Source organism: Cucurbita maxima, unplaced genomic scaffold (genome assembly GCF_002738345.1).
Source record: "Cucurbita maxima cultivar Rimu unplaced genomic scaffold, Cmax_1.0 Cma_Scf00043, whole genome shotgun sequence".
NCBI classification, from domain to species: domain Eukaryota; kingdom Viridiplantae; phylum Streptophyta; class Magnoliopsida; order Cucurbitales; family Cucurbitaceae; genus Cucurbita; species Cucurbita maxima.
Genome location: NW_019272059.1, coordinates 1,201,850 through 1,225,977, shown reverse-complemented (window position 1 = coordinate 1,225,977; position 24,128 = coordinate 1,201,850). Strand labels below are relative to the sequence as shown.

General features: G+C 38.4%; 4 protein-coding genes and 1 pseudogene across 9 annotated transcripts; 2 read left to right on the top strand and 3 right to left on the bottom strand.

Moving 5' to 3' along the window:
* Positions 1-370: 370 nt before the first annotated feature.
* Positions 371-2,345, bottom strand: LOC111470169 (probable aquaporin SIP2-1). The gene is made up of 3 exons (XM_023115685.1): positions 1,838-2,345; positions 747-1,007; positions 371-677 (listed from the first exon to the last, which is right to left on the bottom strand). The coding sequence occupies exons 1-3, from the start codon at positions 2,123-2,125 to the stop codon at positions 513-515; spliced, it is 714 nt and encodes a 237-aa protein (XP_022971453.1). The 5' UTR covers positions 2,126-2,345; the 3' UTR covers positions 371-512.
* A 219-nt stretch (positions 2,346-2,564) lies between these two features.
* LOC111470162 lies at positions 2,565-9,225 on the top strand. Of its 4 annotated transcripts, none has more exons than XM_023115669.1 (20): positions 2,565-2,772; positions 2,973-3,209; positions 3,413-3,487; positions 3,559-3,674; positions 3,794-3,908; positions 3,994-4,122; positions 4,634-4,681; positions 4,761-4,942; positions 5,032-5,228; positions 5,312-5,604; positions 5,682-5,831; positions 5,925-6,356; positions 6,444-6,593; positions 6,669-6,744; positions 6,904-7,031; positions 7,143-7,343; positions 7,423-7,530; positions 7,630-7,749; positions 7,852-8,004; positions 8,691-9,225. In XM_023115669.1, exons 2-20 carry the CDS (start codon positions 3,063-3,065, stop codon positions 8,850-8,852), a joined length of 2,982 nt encoding a protein of 993 aa, XP_022971437.1. In that variant the 5' UTR covers positions 2,565-2,772; positions 2,973-3,062; the 3' UTR covers positions 8,853-9,225. The 4 variants fall into 4 exon arrangements, with proteins under 4 accessions (XP_022971437.1, XP_022971436.1, XP_022971435.1 ...); XM_023115668.1 differs by having other exon boundaries at positions 2,565-2,844; XM_023115667.1 differs by having other exon boundaries at positions 2,565-2,876.
* LOC111470163 (probable glycosyltransferase STELLO2) lies at positions 9,196-12,972 on the bottom strand. The gene is made up of 3 exons (XM_023115671.1): positions 10,869-12,972; positions 10,229-10,355; positions 9,196-9,942 (listed from the first exon to the last, which is right to left on the bottom strand). The coding sequence occupies exons 1-3, from the start codon at positions 12,560-12,562 to the stop codon at positions 9,475-9,477; spliced, it is 2,289 nt and encodes a 762-aa protein (XP_022971439.1). The 5' UTR covers positions 12,563-12,972; the 3' UTR covers positions 9,196-9,474.
* Positions 12,973-13,709: 737 nt separating this feature from the next.
* LOC111470245 lies at positions 13,710-14,945 on the bottom strand (annotated as a pseudogene).
* A 463-nt stretch (positions 14,946-15,408) lies between these two features.
* On the top strand, positions 15,409-23,149 carry LOC111470244 (kinesin-like protein KIN-14P). Of its 3 annotated transcripts, none has more exons than XM_023115796.1 (22): positions 15,409-15,843; positions 16,522-16,618; positions 16,704-16,861; positions 16,969-17,079; positions 17,292-17,520; positions 17,737-17,864; positions 18,003-18,086; positions 18,227-18,304; positions 18,388-18,480; positions 18,570-18,599; positions 18,761-19,876; positions 19,955-20,036; positions 20,124-20,219; positions 20,290-20,469; positions 20,579-20,685; positions 20,770-20,948; positions 21,085-21,249; positions 21,325-21,578; positions 21,694-21,857; positions 21,929-22,410; positions 22,510-22,610; positions 22,872-23,149. In XM_023115796.1, exons 2-22 carry the CDS (start codon positions 16,558-16,560, stop codon positions 22,919-22,921), a joined length of 3,948 nt encoding a protein of 1,315 aa, XP_022971564.1. In that variant the 5' UTR covers positions 15,409-15,843; positions 16,522-16,557; the 3' UTR covers positions 22,922-23,149. The 3 variants fall into 3 exon arrangements, with proteins under 3 accessions (XP_022971564.1, XP_022971563.1, XP_022971565.1); XM_023115795.1 differs by having other exon boundaries at positions 17,988-18,086; XM_023115797.1 differs by lacking the exon at positions 18,570-18,599.
* The last annotated feature ends 979 nt before the right edge of the window (positions 23,150-24,128 follow it).

Here is a 24,128-nt window from a genome sequence, read left to right as displayed (position 1 = left end):
CTACACCGTTTTTGCATCAATTCTTTCCCAGTTCTATACCACTCCCACCTATTCCTACCGTCGAACGATAGAGAGCATATAGTTATTTGTTCTCCTAAACCATATGGTTTCTTACTGAATTAGTTCACGAGAAAAAAATGGTTGTTTCATGCATGTTCCAGATTGTGGCTACAAACAATGCATGAACATGAAATCGTAACTCTACTGTTTGTTTATGATATAATATGTCCCAGACTAACACAGGTCATTTTAATGTCTTTTTAGGAATGTGCATTTCATGGATACAAATAGTAATCTACCAATTCTTTTAAGTTTTTCTCAACTATTAATTCATATATTCAATAACACTTTCATTTAAATGTAATATCGATTCATTAATGTAGTCCTCTTTCACAGGAGCATCATATGACTAAGCAGATCGGATAGGATCTGATACATTAGTAAGAGTGTCAACTCTTCTTGCCACGACAGGGCACCATGGAGACCTACCCAACCTACTTTAGGATGTTCAATCATTCAGATTTCTTCTTCGTGTTTACATTCTCCTCGTTCGGTTGTCGAAATAGTAACTTAAACGTCCATACGGCAAGTATGGTTCCTTGAATTGGAGCAATCCAGTATACAAAAAGGTGTTCTTTGGTTATATGTTCCCCACGAGCATACGCCCATCCTATTACCTATGGAGAAAAGTTGAAAAGGATTAATGCGTGATATTGTATGAATGAAATATGAGTATTGAGACTTACAGAGGCAGGGTTCATGCAACCACCGGTTAAGTCAGAACCAAGAATCTGAAGAGTTAACTTGGAGCAGCTGGAGATCCATGTCTTCATGAAGAAATTTCCTGGGAGTGTCGTGGACAGTCCAAGCGAGATTAGGACAATGCCGTATGTTAACAATCCTTCTGTGAGAGCACCGTGATGGATGCCAACGTTCAAATGAGGCCCTCGTCCTGCTTCAGGGATTGTCTGGATAATCAGCCTAACACCACTAATGGCTCCAAGTACCTGAAGAGGTAAGCCAGAAACATCATCATCTGTTATTATTCTTCACATTTCCATCCATTCTAATGTACAAACCGCTAGTTGATATTATCCGTTTTGACCTACTATATATTACCATCAGTTTCATGGTTCTAAAACGTATCTGTTAGGGAGAAATTTTCACACCCTTCTAAGGAATGTTTTGTTCTCCTCTTCAACTGCTCACAGCCCACCTCGCTTCGGTGCCTAACATCCTCGGTGGCACACCGCCTGGTGCGTGGCTCTAATACCAGATGTAACAGCCTAAGCAGCCTACTGCAAGTACATATTGTCCTCTTTGAGCTTTTTCCTTTCGGGCTTCTTCTCAAGGTTTTTAAAACGCGTCTATCATTGGACGGTGCGAAACACTGGTTGGAGTAGAGTTAGACCCTCTTCATAGCAAACGCTTTTTAAAATCGTGAGACTAACGACGATATGTAACAGGCCTAAGCGGGTAATAGTGGCCTTGAATTCTTATAAATGGTATCAGAGCCAAACAAAGGATGCTGGGGGCCCTGAAGGGGGTGGATTGTGAGGTCTCATATCGGTTGGAGAGGAGAACGAAACATTTCTTAGAAGGGTGTGGAAACCTCTCCCTAGCATGATGGTAACGGTGATACACAAAGAGCCAAAGAAGAAACGTCAATAATGAAGGGAAAGGGGACTATTCCCCTCCCACACAGAAGAAAAACGACCAAACCATTCCCAAAATCTTGGAGAACATCAGGTAACCATAAGCCTGTGAGAATAATCAAGATAACCACCATAGAACCCAGACAAAGTTTAACAGATACAAAACGCAAGGGGAAAAGAACCTGAGCAGGGATTCTGGCACCTGCAACGAAGAGAAAGCTACTGGAATCCCCAGAAAAAGCATCAGACAAGATGTTAAGAGGATTATAAGAAGCCCCATTCCAAATTTTCGACAAAAACGCAAACACAAACATGTTGAGAATCGAAAAGGAAGCCTTCACAATCTCTCCGACCGGATCATTTCCAAATCCCAATGTCCCAAAAACAAAGATCTTAATCAAAGTCCCCGACCATACCCACATAAAAGCCAGCACAAAATCCAACACAAGCAATCGAGCCCCACAAGTCATCCTTCAAAATGAGATCTTTTGGTGTTTTTTCTTTGACCCTTCCCTCCTCTGGATCGATATAAAAGTGCTCAAGGGTCAAGAGGAAGGAACATTGGTCGATGATGTTTGATTGGACAATGCCGATTTTAGTAATGTCTGAACGTCCTATGTTCTATTTTAACGACATGTTATTTTTGAAATGATATGGTTTATGATGTGTAGTTGATCTTGTTAAAAATATCATTTTTATGGAGAGACGTTTGTATCATAGTTTTAACAAAATAATGATGATGAACATGAATGGTTTTTTTCTCTTAAGGTTATGGTTTGAATTTGACCAAAAAAAGCTCCACACAGATCATGTGCTCTGGTCTTGCATGCCTTAAGAAGCCAGCACGTCCGTTTGTCTGTTCTGCCAACTAAAACAATTACTTTAAAATGTCTTCCCTCGCTTCGCCTTTAAACGGCCATCAAAGCTCTGGTATGATCCAGCAATGGCGATGCCTTCAGAATCAACCATCCTTGCATTGTGGACCCACAGACAACCTTGCCGTTGAAAAAGTTCGGGATTCTTTCTTGTATGTTTTCAGGTTCTCACTCATAATTGGCTTCGCAGCCCCCCAAACGGATAGTTTCATCATTTTCTCGAGACGAAATCGATATTCCGGGTACGTTTTGATTTCTTTACAGTTTTAGAGGAATTCCGGCCACTGCTCGGCTGTTTCAGAGAAGGATCATAGGTACTTTTCATTGGAATTTTGATCATAAACTTGTAAGTTCTTCATTTGGGGGTTTATGTTTTCGATCTGGACTGGTTTAGAGTTTTGGTGTTTCGTTCCGTAGTAGTGACCAGAATCTTCCAATTTAGGTTTGAAGTGGTGCGTAATTGAGCTTGAGCTTTTCTTTCCCTTCTCGACCTCTGGAATTTGAGTATTGATTTGTTCAGAAGGGAAAGAAAATGAGCGTTGTTTCGGGTGTGGTTTCTCGGCAAGTCTTGCCTGTATGCGGCAGTCTTTGTTTCTTCTGTCCAGGATTGAGGGCACGGTCTAGACAGCCCGTGAAGAGGTACAAGAAGCTCATCGCCGATATATTTCCTCGTAATCAGGTCAGTTCTTTTGATGTTTATAGCATTACTTCGTTTCCTGTTCCAACAATGGGGTTTTGGGTTTAGGGTTTATAAAATCTCGACCAGTTCATCAACTCATAGTTCATCCCCCATGACTCAAAACTTACTTCACATTGAGTTGTTCATCACTTTTATGCAATTATCTTCATAATTGACTGAGGATAATCCCTATATTACGCTAGGAAGAAGGACCGAATGATCGAAAGATATCGAAATTATGCGAATATGCTGCTAAAAATCCTCTTCGAATTCCAAAGGTAATGTTTATGAAGCCTTAACATTGTGGTCTGCCATGTATTCATGTTAAACTTCCTAATTTCATGATCAGATAACAACTTCCCTTGAGCAAAGGTGTTACAAAGAACTGCGGAACGAGAATTTCCATGCCGTTAAAATCGTCATGTCGATCTACAGAAAACTTGTGGTTTCATGTAAGGAGCAAATGTGAGGAAACCATCTTTTGTTTTCTGGATTTGTTTTCTGTACATCTTCTCTGTCATTCTCAACTTTAGTGGTTCTAAAACATAACTATTGATTCATGTGGATGAGTGAACTACTTGTAGGTCTCTGTTTACGAGTAGCTTAATAAGCATTATCCAATCTCTAATGGACCAAACACGACAGAAGGAAATGCAAATTATAGGATGTCAGACTCTATTTAGTTTTGTGAATAGTCAGGTAAGTGAAAAATATAGCTTTAGTTCTTGCTTTCACTATGTTAATATGTTTTATTGGTTTAATATTCGAACTTCTGATGGTCCAGATTGATGGGACTTACATGTTTAACCTAGAAGCCTTTGTTCCAAAACTGTGTCAATTAGCTCAAGATAGTGGAGAGGATGAAGGGGCTGAAGGCCTGCGTTCGGCTGGCTTGCAAGGCCTTTCCTCAATGGTATGCCTTTCTATTTCTACTATTTACATTTACATTAAGCTAGTCAAGGAGTGATAATGTGAAATCCCTCGTCGGTTGGAGTGGAGAACGGAGCATTCCTTATAAGAGTTAGACGCGTTTTAAAACCGTGAGGCTAATGGTGATACGTAACGGGCCAAAATGGACAATATCTACTAGCGGTGGGCTTGGGCTATTACAAATGGTATTAGAGCTAGCAAATTCGAATCAATCAGACCAAGGAAGATGCTTGTCTTCAAAAATTGATTCCTCTCCATTCATAATTCTTAGTGTTCTTATTATGGTTCCTTAGCATGATGATGCTACTAATAATAAATTAATGACATGAATAAGCCACCTATGAACTCATGAAATTGCAAAGAGATTACAGGTTGATCGTTTATAATCTTTTCATTTGCATATATTCCTATCTATTTTCATGTACTTCTGTAAATGGGTTGTTCGAATAGCTTGTCAAAACTAATTTGGTTCATTGTTTTTTTTTTGCTTCCAGGTGTGGTTTATGGGTGAATACTCTCATATTTCTGTCGAATTTGATAATGTAAGTTTCTTCCCTCAAACTTGTACCTTTGACAGAAAAATAAACATTATTTCTATTGACTTGTATTATCATTAAACAGATTGTTTCAGTGATCCTAGAAAACTATGGGGCTCCTGCAAAAGATCCAGACAAGTTAAATGATCAATGGGTGCAAGAAGTGGTATGGGACAAGGGTCATATCTCTTCATCGTCAGTTGTCATGACGAGCACACCATCTTGGAGGGAAATCGTGACTGAAGGAGGTGAACTGAACTTGATAGGGTAATAATCATTCATCTCTGGTGAAGTCCCCATCAATAATCTTGCTGATATAAATATTTCATTATAAATTAACTATCTTTGCTTGATAGGGTGGATGTCCGAAACCCTTGCTTTTGGTCTAGAGTTTGCCTACACAACATGGCCAAACTAGCTAAAGAAGCTACAACCATGAGGCGTATATTAGAATCTTTGTTTCGTTACTTCGATAATGGAAATCTGTGGTCTATTGAACATGGCATTGCAGCTCCAGTTCTGAAAGATTTGCAGTTCCTAATGGACAAATGTGGTGTGTTCTTTCAATCCTATTCCTGTTTGTACCTCATGTTTGCTTGTGTTTCTGGTTGATCAATTATGTTTTGATTTTGACAGGTCAAAATACCCATGTTTTGCTTTCCATATTGATTAAACATCTTGACCATAAAAATGTCCTGAAGCTGCCTAAGATGCAGCTTGACATTGTTGCTGTGGCTACTGCCCTTGCTCAAGAGGCAAAAGTTGAACCTTCTATTGCAATAATTAGTTCAGTTAGTGACTGCATGAGGCATTTGAGGAAGAGCATACACTGCTCACTCGACGATGCAAATTTAGGGGATGAAGTGAAAAATTGGAATAAAAGCTTAAATCAAGCAGTAGATCAGTGTCTGATACAGCTAATATATAAGGTGATGAAAATTTGAACCGCTTAACTTTTATTATTGCTGTGCATATTTTAAGATTTTAAATAAGAACTGGAAAGCAGGTCGGAGAACCAGGCCCAGTTCTTGATGCTATGGCTGTGATGTTGGAGAGCCTTTCTTCTGTTACAGTCATAGCCAGAACTGCAATTTCTGCTGTTTATCGTGCTTCTCAAATTGTTGCCTCCTTGCCTAATTTATCATATCAAAACAAGGCAAGAAACAATCTTCTGCTTTTGAGTCTGATTCATGCTCTCCAGCAAAGTTTAACCTTATGATTTTAATAAATTCAGTGTTTTATGGCATAGGCATTCCCTGAGGCTTTGTTTCATCAGTTATTACTGGCTATGGTCCATCCCGATCATGAAACACGAGTTGCAGCTCATCATATTTTTTCAGTTGTCCTTATGCCATCTTCTGTTTGTCCTCGTCTACACGCTTCAGATGTCGAGTCAAGGATGACTTCTGACATTCCTAGGACATTCTCAAGAACTGTCTCTGTTTTTTCTTCTTCAGCTGCCCTTTTTCAGAAGCTAAGGAATGAAAAATTCTCCTTGCTGGAAAATGGTCATCCAGATATGAAAGATAGCTCTCTTGCCGATGGCAAACAGGAAAATGCAAGAAATGGAATGCAAAGTAGCTTGACGTCATCCTACAGTCGGGCATATAGCACAAGAAACTCCGGACCTTTGAGAACTGATGCGACTGCGACTACTATGAACAACTTGAACAAAGAACCAGTATGTTGTGTGAAAATCGTTTCATGTTTTAAGTCAATCTTCAGTAACCGGGGTCGCTTACTTTTTCTTTTATGAATCAAATTTCAGGAAACTCATTCTCTCCGACTCAGTAGCCACCAAATTACACTTCTGCTCTCATCAATCTTTGCACAATCCATATCTCCTGCTAATGTTCCAGAAAATTATGAAGGAATTGCCCATACATACAGCTTGATCTTGCTGTTTTCTCGAGCTAAGGTAAAACAACGCTTTTCAGATTTGATTTTTCTTTTTACTGGGATGAACTGTCAATATATGTTTCTTTCCGTGCAGAATTCAAGTCATGAGGCCCTAATACGAAGTTTTCAGTTGGCATTTACATTGCGAGACCTTTCTCTCAGTAAACGAGGTGAATCTTTAAAACATTAGCACAAATTTGGTCTTTAATCAAATCTGTTGGACGAAATGTTGATGAAATCTGTTACTGTGAGATTTTTCATGCCTCTGTCACCATAAAGATTATACTGGATAGTACTGCACTGAGGCTTGGTTTGTGCCCGAATTGCAGGATCAGTGCCACCATCACGTTGTCGATCCTTATTTACTCTAGCCGCATCGATGATCCTCTTTTCGTCCAAAGCTTTTAATATCCTTCCCCTTGTTGACCAAATGCAGACTATATTCCGGGGCAGAATGGTATGTTGATCAAGAACTAATGCTTTCAGAAATTAGAGTTCCCAAGTCTATGCTTAAATCTGAAGCTGCTATCAAAATTTCAATTATGACTTGTTTTTTAAACATGTTTAGGTTGATCCCTTCCTAGAATTGGTAGAAGGCTGCAAGTTACAAGCTGTCACCATACCGTCTGACAAAACGAGTTGTCCTTATGGATCCAAGGAAGATGACGATTCGGCCTCGAAGTTTCTGTCAGAAGTAGAGATAACCAAAGATCAAACTAGAGAATCCCTTGTTACCGAGATCGTGAAGAGTTTGGATACACTTTCAGATGTAAAGCACTCGACCACTCATTTCTGGATTGGTTCGTTTTTATTGTTAAACACTATAAATTTTTACATCTATGTTGCAGTCTCAATTCTCCAGCATAAAGAAGCAACTTCTCAGCGAGTTTGTACCTGATGTTATGTGTCCTCTCGGAAATCATCGGTTAGAGGATACGTCGAATAACGTGTATCAGGTTACACTCTGAACTCTGATAAATTCATTAAAGAGACAATAAACTTATGTAGCATAAGTTTTCCTTGTGGTACTTGACTTTTGTTCTTCCTCTTTGCAGTCTGCTCCATTTTTTAACATTGATGAAGATTCCTTTGGCGATGCATTTGAAAGCCAAACTAAAGATAATCAGGAGTTCATTGTGATTCCAGTTTTGAGTGTGAATCAGCTTTTAGAATCAGTATGTCAGCTACTTTCAAGATCTCATTATTTGATGAATTGACCAAAATTGGGAACTGATTTTTGAATGATCACTTTCTCTATCATGTTTCGTTTAAATCAGGTACTCGAAACAGCAAATCAAGTCGGAAGTATCTCCATCTCGACCACAGATCATGTGCCTTACAAGGAAATGGCCCAGCATTGTGAGCTACTTCTGATGGGAAAGCAGCAGAAGATGTCAACATTGACGTCTTTCCACCTGAAGCAGGAGGAGGTTATGATCTGATCTCTGCAAACCTAACCATTTTTGTTAATATTTAGATCATTTGGGAAATTTGTTTGCAGGGATATGAACTATAGCTATTCCAGCTATTCCAGTAACTAACCCCCAAGCCCACCGCTAGCAGATATTGTCCTTTTTGGACTTTTCTTTCCAGACTTCCCCTTAAGATTTTAAAACACGTCCATTAGGGAGAGGTTTCCACACCCTTATACGAAATGCTTTGCTCCTCTCTCCAACCAATATGGGATCTCACCACCCACCCCCTTGAGAACCCAACGTCGTCGTTGGCGCACTATCCGATTTCTAGCTCTGATATTATTTGTAATAGCTCAAGCCCACCACTAGCAGATATTGGCATTTATGGGCTTTTCCTTCCGAGCTTTCCCTCAAGGTTTTAAAACGTGTTCACTAGGGATAGGTTTTCACACCCTTAAAGAAATGCTCAGAGGTTTTCACACCCTTACAAAAAATGCTTTGTTCCCCTCTTAAACCGAATGTAGAATTATGCCGAAATAGATTCCACCAGAATTATCTAAATTGATGAGAGAGAATCCTTAAGTTCTATGAATAATGTTTATAAACAGTTTTCTTAATTTATGTTTTCAGGATGCAAGTTCCTCACCATGTAGAAGAAACATAAACATTCACAAACTTCTAACACATTCCTGAAATTGCAGGTTAGCAATCCATTCATTGAACACTCATCGGCTAACCCATTTCAACCTCCCTCTGGACCCATTGTGATGCCGTGCATGGCTGAATACGAGTATCATTCACACTCGTTAAGATTACCAGCTTCAAGTCCATATGACAACTTCCTCAAAGCTGCAGGCTGCTGATCAATTGAACCAGAAATATTAGCTACTCAAGCGATTTCATCGAGCGAGATGACTGATGACTAAGCAACTGGAGTACATTTTGTAAGTAGCTACTACAGACACAGACAAAAGATAAGCGTCACACTGAAGGCTTTCATTCTTTTCTTCAAGCTTTCTCTTCATAACTATGGACTCATCCCTGCCCTAGAAGTCGTCTTTTGTTCTTTGTGGAGTTCCATCTTAATTTAATTGATTGTATATTTTGTTCTTCCATTGTTGTCTGTAAACTCTATACCAGCGTTCAAAGTTATGCGATGGAACAGCATAACCTTGTATTACAGAAAAATATTAGAGGAAAGTTATATTCAATGAAGCCAATTTAATTTTCTGTTCATATACTTATGGGACAAAAGAACTAGTTGAATACAATTTCTTTCTTACAACAAATGGTGAGAACACACAAACTCTACAAAAGAAAACAAGTGTTGGGGAGGATGGGGTCAAAGAAATGTTATTTTCCTTCACTCCGAACCAAAAAGAGAAGAAAAATAGCAGTTTTGTATAACAGATGGCTTAGTATACATGGTCTCCCTCAACTCCCGAGGTATCAATTCAAAGTCTCTTTTCTTTTCCTTTTATCCCCTCAAACTAACTCTGCTAGAAGTGGGTCACCTTCTGCCATTATTCTGACCAACTTTATGAAATCTTGTTCACTTGACACATTCCATGGGTGAACAGCAGGCACATGAATTGAATAAATAGTTGATGAATTTGTGGCAGGTGCTTTCTCTCTATACCTCATTGTATTCAAAACCGGATCAAAGTTCTGAACCGAATCCATTGCTGTAAAGAACAAGGGGATTGCAACCTTGTGATGGATTTCTAAATCACCCACTAAACCGAGAAGATCAAGAAAGTCTGCTACGAAGCGCCGAGGAACGTAAAAGACCTCGGAATTGCATATTGTGAGGCTTTGCTCATTTGCTACAGACTGCTTATGACTGACTTGGAAATGAACTGGCATCATGCTCACTATCTTCTTTACCATGTTTGATTGTTTAGTAAACCAGTCTGAGCTTTCAACTGACACAGTAGTCCAAGATTTGGGTACCTGAATTCATTGATACAATGATAAGACTAAATTGAGAGCTTTTAAAGGTCTCAGATTTGCAGTCATCCAAATTCACTAGGATCAACAAGCATTCAAGCAGTTAAATATTGTTTCGAGTGTAAATTGATATTTTCTCGCAAGTTTTTTTCCTACTTTCTACTAATTTACCACAAAATTTTCAACCTCCGTAAGAAGAATTCGTGAGTGCCATCTTAAGGACGAAATTCAAATAAAGAACACAGGCGCTAAACACAATTAACTCAGCTAAATATAGTCCAAGTGGTACCTTATTAGCTATCCAGAGTTTTGATTTGTCCGCCTGTAGCAGATTCCAATAGTTAAGAATAGTATTGTCTTGCAGGAATAGAAACCCTTCTGCACCACTATACATGCTGAAAATTTTGGGCAGGTACCTGTTATAACATAATTAACAACATATTTAGAAGAACATATAATTTTGAAAGCTTAATCAACTGAAGCAAGTAGCAAGCCGAAGACTATTTGAGAATGCAGGTTGAAAACACATTCTCATTCTCTCGACAGCCAACAATTCCAAGTTTGCAACAATAAAAATTGTAAACTGTGCTGTTACGATTCTCTATTGAAATTGTGTAATTGATAATAAACTTATCTCAACAGTTTCAAATCTTGATACCGTGCCAACCAAGTAAAAAGATAAAGATAGTGACAACCTCTTCAATGAATTACGAGCAATTTTTTGGTCACTTGTAAATTGAATGCAACTTGAACGCGTATTTTCTGAGCGTAAACTTCCAATGTCATCATTTTTGTAGAATACTAATAATTATATTTACGTTCTAGGCAGCATGAAAAGAGAACTCAAAATATTGTCTGTCTACCAAATTACTACTTCGGCTTCAAACTCACACAAAATTTTCAATCATGTACTTAAAAAAGTGACTTACTTGTATGCATGGTCCAGTCTGCCTTCTTCCACAACAAGATCTAAATTCTTAGTCTCTGAAAGAATTATCACCGTCTTGAATATCCGCCCATATAGCAACCTCCACTCGAGAGCTGTTCGTTCGACAGGGCCATTACAAAACATGATTAGCACAACATTGCCAAAATATTTTCTCCACCTTATCAAGTTCCCTATCTCATAGCTCACTGTCCCAGTTTCCTCAACTCCAAGGTGTATGGATGGTAGTTTCTGTGGAACAAACTCCTTCCGATCCCCATGACCAATAGTCGCTCGTGGACGATCCAATTCCAGAGACATTAGCCTTGGCTGCTGGTACCCAACAGCGATTAAATCTTGTAGCCAAGCTGCGGTAAACTTCACGTCCTTCTCAGTCCAAAACCCTTCCTCTGCCATTACAAAACTCAACTCCAAAATCTTTTCAAAAAGCCTATGTTTACCTGATCTCCATGAATTCAAAAAATTAACTAAACGACCCACATTCACATGTAGATCTCTTTCTTCTGAAAAAGGGTATGCTTCAATCCTATCGTGTCGATGAACGGTTGGAGGATAAACTACAACATAACCACCAATTTCCCATAGAAGCCTCTGACCCCAATATCCTCTCAAGATATCAGAAGCCATTGTGCTAATGGAAACAGGAAGCATTAAAGCCCAGAAGGCTGAGGTATGATAAAGTGTGTTGAAGGAGTTAATAGGAACCATCATACCCTGCGGCAATGCCACTTTTGGGGCACGTTCATCAAATCTAATATCAAAATCTTCCAATCCAGATTTTCGAGTGAAGTAAAATACCGAATCGACGTCAGGGAGACCGTTGGAAATTCCCTGTTGGATGAACTGCTTTCCACCAAAAACTTCGGTATAAAATTCTTCATGAGCAATTTCACCCACATTTTCCAGTGGCAAGCCCCTAGGCCATACTGATCTTTGCCCAAAATGAATATACGGATTTACAACAGTTCTGTTGGGATTTTCATGGCTATACTGTAATATAATCTCCTGCCTCGCTCCCTCTCCAACCAATTCTACATCGAAATGTTTACCCAAATCCCCATCGATAACTTCCCCTCGATCATCCACATCGAAGATCTTCTTCGCGCCATGTTGAATTGCGAAGAGGTACCCAACAGTTTTCCTCACGAAAGAATCATAGGGAAGAAATTCAATCACACGAAACCCTAATTTAGACTGTTCTTCTAAGGAAAGGAAAATCGCACCTTTAAGAGCCCAATCCGCCGGCGTCAGTGAATTGCCGATCGCCAACACCTGCCAGCCCTTCATTTTCACAAGCTTGCGCAGCGAATCGCTAGGATAAGTAGACACCGAGACTACGATCCATTGCTCAGAGCGAAATTCCGGATAGAGAGAAGAGCTAGCCGGGATCGACGCGATCGAATTCCAATCGACTTTAGGGAATTGAATCTTCTCCAAGGCCGCCGTCTTCGATTGGAAGCAGAGAAGGGCGGCGCTATCGCCGACATTGCGGAGGAAAAAAAGGACGGCGACGGAGACGATCAGCAGCAGAACCGTCACCACTTTGTACATATTTTCAGACAGCCATGTAGAGAAATCGAGGCTCTTAGATTCTGAGAATCGATGCGAGTGGAGAGTCGGCAAGGTTCTGATCTGGGTTTTGGGGGATTTAGGCGTTGAACGCTCTTGGACCAACATTGGATCCAGGAAATTTAGAACACTGGTACACAGTACAAAACTGTTCTCCCAAGATTATCTGAGATAGCTCTCCAATGGCTTCCGTCGATTCAAGAGGGAGTTTCAGGTGGAAATTGGAGATCCAGAAACGGGGTTTGTTGTTGTTGTTGTTGTTGTTGTTGTCAGATCATGAAAATGATCGAAGAGGAAGAATGCGTGCGTGGGATTCTGATTAATCCAGAGGAGAAGACAGTCTGTAATGGAAATTCAAATTATCCTCTGTGCGATGTATTCCGAAAGCAGTGGTTGCCGACAAGCATGTTGCGGAATTCTTCAACTTCAATTCTCACTGACAACTCTTGCTTTCGAGTTTGGTGGGAAGGGACTCTCAGTCTCGGAAACCAAAATGTTAAAAATGCCAAATTTTTACATTCAATCTCATCCTTGTAATTTAATCATCTTCTCAAATTAACTTATAAACCCAATATTTTAATAAAAGTTTAAAAGAAATAAAAATATGGAAATAGATTTTAAACCTAAATATTGGCAGAATTAATTAGGCTATTTTCCTTCCGTCTATGGTATGTACTGTTTATAAAATTATATGTTATATTTGTTTTATATATTAGGTTCCTTGTTGGTTCTCTAATTTTTGTTCACCAACTAATTATTTTATTGTTCACCACATACATATAACAGTAACAATAACAATAAGTTGGACCCCGAAAATAAGATTTAAATCAAAAAAATTAAAATATTATATTTCTAAATAAATCAAATTCCTGTAGTTCTATAATTTTGATACTGTTTTTAACATTTGATATTCATTTTGGGTCAATAATGGAAGAATAGTATGCATTGATTGCAGACATCTTTGGGAGTAGAAAGGTATAGCGTTTGTGTGTGTCGGAAGATACAGATTTGGAGGGCCAAAGGGAAAAAGGGCGAAGTAGTTGCACAGTCATTGTCATGTGAAACTCAAAACTCAAACTTAATCCACAACTTTACTTCTATCTTAAGTATAACAAACTTCTCTTTACTAATGTTTTTCTTCTTTTTAAACACAAAGTTATTTGGTGTGTCGACGAGGATGCTGGCACCTAAAGGAGTGGATTGTGAAATCTCGCATCAACGGCAGAAGGGAACAAAGCATTCAAGGACGTGGAAACCTCTCCCTAACAAATACGATTTTGAAACCTTCAAGAGAAAAAGCCTAAAGAGGACAATATCTGCTAGCGATGAACTTGGGCGGTTACAGAAAATGTGTTTTGAATCATGGCAATCGAAACTAAACATCCTATCCAAATCAAATCCATTCATCAAATCATTACTTCTGAAATCAGTGATGATAACATATGGACTCATGACATGACACCACAAAAATGAAACATATAAGATGACATCAATTTATATGGTTAAATGTTATTATCTGCACTGAAAACAAATCAAGAACACTTAAAACAACACTTCCTGAGAGTGAATTCCATCCTGATGAAGCTTTCCAAATGAATGGACTACAAAATATATAGTAATTGAATAACTAAGTGGTGGTATCCATAATGATAAAGCACCCCAAAAGTTCAAATCAACAAAAAGCTAGTAGAAAACAGCCAAAATCTGAACTAAACAGAATAAATTAACCATTCAAGTTTGGGACAAACCTTAACAAAGTTGCTGAGAGTTTTAGTCCATCCCCTAGATGTAAACACGTCCTCAATCCCAGCAAATTGCAAGACCTTCTTGTGCACTCTAGCCGCCACAATCCCAGCACCTCGTGGCGCCGGAACCATCCGGACGGTGACGGATCCACACTTTCCAGTAACCTCACAAGGCACTGTATGGGGCTTACCAATCTTGTTACCCCAATACCCTCTTCTCACAGGGATCAAAGACAACTTGGCCAAAATAATAGAGCCACGAATCGCTGTGGCAACCTCTTTACTACACTTGACTCCCAAACCCACATGGCCATTACCATCGCCGACGACGACAAACGCCTTGAAACGGGCTCTCTGTCCAGCACGGGTCTGCTTCTGGACAGGCGTGATCTTCATTACCCCGTCCTTGAGGCTAGGGCCAATGAGTGTATCAACGATCTGGTGCTACTTAATAGGGAGAGAGTGGTGGTATATCTGCTCCAAGGACTGGATTTTTCCCTCTTTTACGAGGCGACCAAGCTTGGTGACCGGAACCCACTTCTCCTCTTCGTCGCGTCGAACAGCACGACGGCGACCTCGGCGGCCTCGGTCACCTCCCCCGCGCCCTCTGCCGCCAAACCCTCGTCCAAATCCACCGCGCTCCGCCATAATCGGAGTAAAGAGGAAGAAACGGTAGAGGAAATATGAGGCGTTGGACAAGAATTTACAGAAGGGGGAAGAAGGGAAGCTACGGCTTCTGAAAAAGGGTTGAGGATTGGGCAGATTTTGGCGGGCCCGGGACCGAGTTCTAATTTGGACCTGTTTGGTTCCCGCCAAACCAATATTATTCTTAAAATTACCTTTTTGTCCTTACGCCTAAAATTTATTAATTTCCCTATATCTCAAAATAATTTTTATTTAATCGAAGTAAATTTAAAAATAATAATAATATCCATTAATATACTACCAATTTTTACATAAAAATATTAAACGGACTAAATTTTAAAATTGTATTTTAAATTGTAATTAATTATGAGTATTTCAGTTGACTTGGAATTTTGAGAATTTTGTAATTTTTTTAATTGTTAATAAAAAAACAATTTATGAAAATTTCCGACAAAGATATTTATAATTTAATTAAAAAAATGAAATAAATTTTGGGTATTTATGAAGTTAAAAACAGAATTTTGGAAGGTCTGGTCGCGCCAAAATTCAACGAGACATCGATGAGAGAGAAAAAGGTAGAGAATGGAAATGAAAAAGAGAGGAGAAAGAAACAGCTTAATCTCCTACTTTTATGGAACATTCCCAATCCTGTTCGTCTTCCATGGAGGATCAACCGCCAAAGAAAATACCCACCATCCACCATCCAATTATCTAAATATTTCTATAATCAATCTTCCCTCCTTCTTCTCTTTCTCTCTCTTTCGTGTCATTGTCCTTCTCAACGCGTTCTTGACCTCCTTAATGTTCAAAGAAACTTCATGGGATCAATCTGACCTTTTTGGGCGCTCATTTCTTTATTCAATTCCCGTTTTCAACGCCTAAATAGGTACATGGAATTCGTCTTTTGGGATTCCCCAACACCCATTTCCTTCTGTGAGGTTTCCAGAAAAATTCTCACGTTCTGTTGTTCATTCCTCGCTGCTTTGCCTGAGAAAACAGGTACCCTTTGTGGGTTTCTTTTTTTTTTTTTTTTTTTTTTTTTTTTTTTTTTTTTTTTTTTTTTTTTTTTAGTTTTGTTCTGGAAATTTTTTATGCTTGAGTTATGGTTTGGCTTGATGATTATGGAGTTTGAATGTTCTTGAATGTCTCTGTAATCTCAACCAGATTGAAAGGTAGAAGATCTTACAGGTTTTTTTCGCTGCATTATGGTTTTTGAATCTCCAACTTTAGTATTGCAGTCAAGGTGCTTGATTAAATGTCGCTCTGCATCTGTCGTTTCTTTCTTTTGTACTTCTTAGGTTTTAGTGGTCAACCCATCTTTACTTTCTGGAAAAAAGTTATAAGATGAAATTTCCACCCCCATGTGTAGAAGAATTTTGATGTGTTGCTTAAAAAATGATGGTTTATTGTTGTTTATTCCTATTCAATCTACTTTCTTGTGTAATCGTCAAGCATGTCATATCGCCATTTAGTTTATGGTCGGACGACGTAGAATCACGCTTCATTAATAGATGGAATGGTGATTACGCTTATGATTGAGCTCAATTACATGTAATGTATAATGTTCTTTTTATGGCCGTTTCTTTCTTTCATAGTTCTTAATTCTTAGCTTTTTGTTCAACGGAAGAAGACTCGAAATGTTGCTGCACTATTGTAATATTTTCTTTCCTGATATAGGAGCATATTGTTCTTGTAAATTAGTGGACAAGTTAAATGCTTGATGCCACTCCCAAGCGGTTTTCAACCATGAATCCAATATCTGTAGACAAGAATGGTGAGGTTTTGTCAACAATCTTCATTTGTATGTCTGGTCAAAAACCAAAACAAGCTTTCAATTCTTTTACTACATTCTTCTGTAGCTAAGCAGAGACTGATTTTAGCTGAGTGGTTGAGGAGTATTTTCCCTGGCTTAAATTTGCCAATCAATGCCTGTGATGAAGATCTCAAAGCATGCTTGCTTGATGCCAATGTCTTGTCCCAAATTCTGAACAAGCTAAAAAAACCTGGTTCTAAGGAGGTACTGTCCTACTGGTTCTGTTTTTGTTTCATAAGTTGTGGTTCTTTTCCAGTCCTTTTGTCATATCACACTGTTCACTGTTATGAGTATCAGTTTTCCGATACTAGGCAGGTTATGTTATCCATAATTTGGCTTCACGAGCGGAGAAGATCACGAGGTTCCTTGCAGCTATAGTCAACATGGGGATAATGAAGTACGACAATATCGACATCGAAGATGTAATGTATCCAGATTTATAAAGTGCTCTCTTAAGTTTATGTGCATAAGTTTATGTATGACAATATCGACTTCTATTCCACGTGCTTTAGTTATATGTTTATGCGCATGATGTAGGTACCCTAAATATTTGCCTAGTTCTCTCTTTCAGAACGTATATATCTTTCTCTTCTTTCTTGTCCTCGTCTCGTTCTTAGATATTATTAAATTGCAGGATTCTATGGACTCTCTTTACAACTGTTTATGGTCAATTAGAGCACGGCTAATGTCGAATGATGCGGGAGATAGCCCTTTGGCATGTAGATCACCTGCTAAGTCGGAGATCAACAGTCGTTTTGGCATATCCTTTCATGACCCTTCTTCTCCAATGATGGGAGACGAAAGGAGGAAGGTCTTATTTGAGTCCAAATTTCTTCGTACACTGAGTGGTCCTATGGTGTCAGGTTTGGCTTTTGCAACCATCAACTATGTAAATACAGAAGTATCCTGTCGGTCTCCCAACTAAACATGGAGCTCAAAAATTATCATTTTGAAACCTTGATAACTCACAAGAAAGCAAGTTTTTATTACAAAGGAAAAAAAATGAAGAAGTTCTACTTACTAAATGTTTGGTTCAGTACAGGCACCTTATTCTAATACAAAAATTTTCTTTTAATCAGCTGAACCATTGGGTGGATCAAATCACCTTGGCCATAAGTTCCATGAAGTATTTCAACTAAAACAAGGTCGTTACGCAGATCTTCCAGCTGCGAAAATTTCAGAAATGATGAAATCAAATAGTCTAGACGTGAGTTCTTCTGATCCCTCCACCTCCCTCCCCCTGATTTTGTGTCTTATAAGCTAAATATGCTTCAGTTTGTTTATGGCTTTCTGTGACATATAGTGTTTATTTAACTTTGATGCACTTCAGCATCTCTTATTGCAGAATGCTCCAACTCAGTCACTTTTGAGTGTTGTGAATGGAATTCTCGACGAAAGTGTGGATAAAAAGAATGGTGAAATTCCTCATGTATGGCCATGTAACTACTTTATTATATAAAATGTATTGAATGCCAGACAACGTAGCTGTTTCAACATTTGTTGGTCATAGTTTTTTTTTCTTAAATATTCACACTCCCTAACCTTAGTATTTATTTTCATTTTTGGTAGCGCGTCGCATGCCTGTTAAGAAAAGTAGTTCAAGAAATTGAGCGTCGTATTTCTACTCAGGCGGAACATCTTCGAACCGTAATATCCCAAATATTTTTGAGCCATTGTTTTCCTTTTTGAATTATGTTATGAAATTCCATGTCTCGATTTTCTTTATCCAGCAAAACAATCTTTTCAAGGCTCGTGAAGAGAAATTCCAGTCTCGCATAACTGTGCTTGAGGCACTTGCATCAAATATCAATGAAGAAAATCAGGTATTGTTTTAGAAAAAATAAGTTCGATTAAAAATTGAGTCGAGTACTTTCATATTTTCACATTTTCTCCTGGAAATATTTTTCTTCAGTGTGTTCTTGGCCAGCTTCAACAAACAAAGGTTTTACTCTTGACCATATTGGAAATCTCTAATTTCTTATTTAGATCTGAGTTTTTCTGCTAAGTATTCCATTAACTCCTACTTAAACAACAAACCAGATTCTTTTATGAGCGTTTGTACTTTTGGAAACATTCACCAACAGAAAGCTTTTGGAATTGCAGCAAGCTGAGAAGACTAAAGCAGAAGAAAAGAATTTTACCAATGAGGAGGTGAATAGGTTGATTAAAGAAAGAGAAGAACACAAAGCACAGATCATACTATTGAAACAAGAGTTGGAAACTGCAAAGAAGACGTATGAATTGCGTTGCTTGCAAGTGGAAGTCGAAAAAGGCGAGGATGTGAGTAGGCTAATTAAAGAACGAGACGAAAGCAAAGTAGAGATCACAATGTTGAAGCAGGAATTGGAAATAGCTAAAAAGACTTATGAATTGCATTGCTTACAAGTAAAAACAGAAAAAGGTGAGGATGTGAGTAGATTGATTAGAGAAAGTGATGAAAGTAAAGAAAAAATCACAATGTTGAAACAACAACTGGAAACAACTAAGAAAATGTATGAATTGCATTGCTTACAAGTGGAAACAGAAAAAGGTGAGGATTTGAATAGGTTGATTAAAGAAAGAGATGAAAGCAAAGCAGAGATCACAATATTGAAGCAAGAATTGGAAACAGCTAAGAAGACATATGAACTGTGCCGTTTGCAAGTGGAAGCTGAAAGGGGTGAGGATATGAGTAGGTTAATTAAAGAAAGAGATGAAAGCATAGCAAAGATCATTACCTTGAACCAAGAGTTGGAAACCGCTAAGAAGACGTATGAATTCCGCTGCTTGCAATTAGAAACAGAAAAGGGTGAGAGTATAACTAGGTTGATTAAAGAACGAGACGAAACCAAATTAGAGATCATGGCATTGAAGCAAGAGTTGGAAACAACGAAGAAGACGTATGAATTGCGTTGCTTGCAACTCGAAACGGAAATGGGTGAGCACGTGACTCAGTTGACTAAAGAAAGAGATGAAAGTAAAGCAAAGATTGTAATGCTAAAGCAAGAGTTGGAAACAACTACAAAGATGTATAAATTACGTTGCTTGCAAGTGGAGACGGAAGCAGAATCGGCTCGGTTAATGCTCGAGGAAAGGATAAAAGAACTCGAGGATCTCTTGGAAGACTCGAGTAACGAAGTGCAAGAACTTACAACATTTTTTGAATCAAAGCAAAAAAAGTGGAATGCAAAAGTAAACAGCTACAAGCGCATGATAGAATTTCAATGCAATTTACTAGAGGTATGATTGAAATAGAATTTTCATAATTTTATTATTTTGAGATATTATGATTATGAAAATACTTTATGAACTATTCAGGGTGTAAGGCGCTCCACGGAGTCTGTTAAAGAAGAGGTTCTGAGAGTAAAGCTGGACTATTCAAACGAAGTCAACCAATTAGGTAGTGATGACTCGAAGAACGTTTTGGCTCTATATATCATCTTTATAATAATGAATTCTTTCTTATTATGAAGTCTACCTTCTCCAGGACTCAAACTAAAATCAATAGCACATGCAGCTGGGAACTACCATATCTTGCTAACTGAAAATAGAAAATTGTTCAACGAGCTACAGGATTTAAAAGGTGAAACTCTTGTTCTGAATTCCATTTTTATTTTCTTTTTGTATCACTTAAATCTTTTCTCATCCATCAGGAAACATCAGAGTTTATTGTCGAATAAGGCCGTTTTTGAGCGGGCAGAAAGACAAACGGATGACCGTAGAATACATTGGTGAAAATGGAGAAGTGGTAATAGCAAACCCAACCAAGCCTGGGAAAGAAGGTCAGAAGGCATTTAAGTTTAACAAGGTGTACAGCCCAGCTTCAACTCAAGGTCTCTTTCTTTTCATTTTAACATGTAGTCTTATATATATAGGGATATATTTGTATATTTTCGAGCGGCAGAAGGTATCTTTGCGATTCTTAATTGTCGTGTTATGCAGGGGAGGTCTTTTCTGATATCCAACCCTTGATACGATCTGTACTTGATGGATATAATGTATGCATATTCGCCTACGGCCAAACTGGTTCGGGAAAGACCTATACAATGGTATGCTTCCTTTATATGTATGGATAATACAGTCAACTTTTTTGAGCTCTAGCTAATGCTATCTGTCACATTGTTTCCTTTAAGACCGGTCCTAATGGTGCTACTAAGGAGAACTGGGGAGTTAATTATCGAGCACTCAATGACCTTTTTGAGATCTCTCAAAATAGAAGCGGTGCCATTTCCTATGAAGTTGGCGCGCAAATGGTTGAAATTTATAATGAACAAGTGCGGGATTTACTTTCAAGCAATGCTTCCCAGAAAAAATATCCTTTTAAACTACGCAGTTTACTTGTTTACACCAATTTGCAAGTCAGTTTTGTTGATTTATTATTTCATTTCAACTAAGGTCTGCTATTCCAACGTTGTTGTTTATCTCTTGTTTTTTCTCAACTCTCACACACTGGGGATTTTGACTCATTCCCAACCTTTCGGACTTGCGGTTCCGGATGCGACCATGCTTCCAGTGAATGCAACATCAGATGTTATAGAACTAATGGACATCGGACTGAAGAACAGAGCAGTTGGTGCCACTGCCATGAATGAAAGAAGTAGTCGGTCACATAGGTTTGTTTGTTTTATTATACTCTCAAATTCTCTTCTCCATATTCTTCCTTTCTTATTTTTCATGTGAACCTACAGTATTGTGACTATTCACGTTCGTGGGACGGATTTGAAGGGTGGTTCCTCACTGCATGGTAATCTTCATTTGGTAGATCTTGCTGGTAGTGAGCGAGTCGATCGCTCTGAAGTTATAGGAGATCGACTCAAAGAAGCACAACATATAAACAAATCATTGTCTGCACTTGGAGATGTCATTTTTGCTCTTGCACAAAAGAGTTCTCATGTTCCATATAGAAATAGCAAGCTCACTCAAGTCCTTCAAAGCTCCCTTGGTATTATTTCCCCACTGCATATCAAAGTTATTTTCAGTTGTTCATTTGTTTGGATGATATACTCATTTTGCCACACAACTTCTAAACAAGTACAAATTTGGAATCTATGATATAGGTGGTCAAGCAAAGACGGTCATGTTTGTACAGCTTAATCCTGATGTGAACTCATATTCTGAATCTTTGAGCACACTAAAGTTTGCGGAGAGAGTTTCGGGAATCGAGCTAGGAGCAGCACGGAGCAGCAAGGAAGGAAAGGATGTTAAAGAGCTAATGGACCAGGTGAGCATTTCTCATCTTGATTTGCATTAGAATCATTTATATCAAAAACCATAACTGTGTCCCTATTTCAGATGGCATCTCTAAAAGACACTATCAGCAAAAGGGATGAGGAGATTGAGAGGCTACAACTTGTCAAAGACCTCAAGAACAATGTACACAACGGTATCGACAGTGAGAAGCGCATTGCAACTTCTACGAACAAAGACATGAACGGTGGAATGCCAAGAACTCCAAAGTCTTCGGGCAGGAAGAGCATAGGAGGAGCCATGGAGAAAACTGGTTTAGATGAAGACAATGTATCAGATCATAGTGATGTGCATTCAGAAGTAGATTCGCCTCATTCAATGGATGATGTGAAAAACCATCATGAAGTTCTTCGGCCACTAGACATAGGTCAAAATATTATTGAAGGAGCTGAGCCATTAGGATTTGCAGCTGCAGAATATGAAGAAAGAATAATGGACATTCCTGATGATGATCTCTCTGTTGAAACAGAAAATGATGCAACTCTGAATTTCAATCAAACTCCAAAACCAGTAGAGAAGTTGGAAAAGTGAGTCGTTTTGTCTTCGAAAACCTTAGCTCACGGTCGGGTTGATAACGGTTTTATCTTTGTTTCTCCTTTAAAAATCCCTACTCCATGCTTTTGCAGGCCCCGATCTGCCACTGCCGTTTCTAGGATCAGGGAGCCTACAAGATCATCAACTAGTTCTCCAGGACCCAAGGAGCCTATAAGGTCATCCTCAGCACCAAGTATGTGAGAGTTCTAATATTTCTTTTATTTGCCTCCATTCTTTTTGCTTGCCAAATGAAAATAAGCTTCCTCTTCAATTTATTTAAGAGGATTTATATTCCATAAGCTTTCTTTAAACTCTATGTTTCTCATTGATCATTCATGTTTTTCCCTTTGTCTCTATACCTAAGCATTTAGGGACTTCTTTTTTTTATTAGACATAATGTAATTCTTATCTATATGTTGAACTTTTTATGAATTAAGCTACTGCTCTGTAACAGGTCTTAGAAAAACTGTAATGGGACTCAAGTCTGGTAGAAGATGGCAATAACTTGAGAGGGAGCTTTTCTTTTCTTTTTTGTTTTGTTTTTTCATTTTTTCATTTTTTCTTCCCTGTTTTCATTGAAAAAAATATATATACATAGGTTAGGAAACTTATTACTGTAAAGCTGTGTATATAAAAGGCCTCTATGTACGTATAGTCCTCAATATGGGACGAGAAAACTGTATAAAAGTAAATTTTACATAGAAATGGCGTCCTCTTTAAAATGAAGCCAAATCCAAAGCTTTATGAGTAAAAGGGAACTATCTCATGGCTATACTTAGATACATGTAAAACTATAATTTTTTTATGTATAAATTCAATGGCACATAAATGTTTATTTAGCGAGACTTCGGATCCCTAAGTGTTGAAGCTCAGGACTTTATCAGGTGGGCCGAGGTGAGTGAACAACTCATGGCTGATGTACTTATGAACGCCCATGCATAGGGAGGAGTTCTGAAATCACTGTCCATTAAACATATCATGCACTACTACACTAGAGATTTTCGTTATGGTTAGCTTGGTTTCGTCCCTAGCTCGAGGGGGCTAGCACAATATAGGTATGGGTTGAGGCAGGTCGAATGGGCTACACATGGAGAGCAAATGAACTATTAGTGTGTATCGGAACATCATCATACACAAAACCGTGTAAATAAGACATGAGGAAAAGATTGAGGGGTGCATAACTAATCTTAACAAACAAATAGTGACAATTAGAGAGTTCAAGAAAGTAGAGAATTAAAATATCCATTAACCAATTTTTTCTATTTTAACATATTCAAAGCCATTGATGTCATTATCAAAAACCTAATTACCCCAACCATTGGAACACGTGGCCATGCACTCTACCACTTAGTGAAGTACACGTGTCAGAACGCATAGTCACGAATTCCAATCACCCACGTGTCACATTCCAATTGGAACCATACAAAAAATTTAAATTATCTCCGCGTAATGGGAAAATGTCCAAGTACATAAATTAACTATATTTTTGTCGTTTTCCCTTTTCCTTTTTTATCTCACCAAAAAAAAATATATTTTTAAATATATATTTTACAGTCTAAAGCCACGTGTGCCGTGTCCACCACGGAAACCGAGCTATACCCGTTTTTCCACCGTACACGTGGCATTTAGTGGTAGTCTAAATCAACCCTTGCATGGAAAGAGCCTTCATTGTGGGCCCAACTCCAGCGACTTACTGCCACGTCTTTTGTAG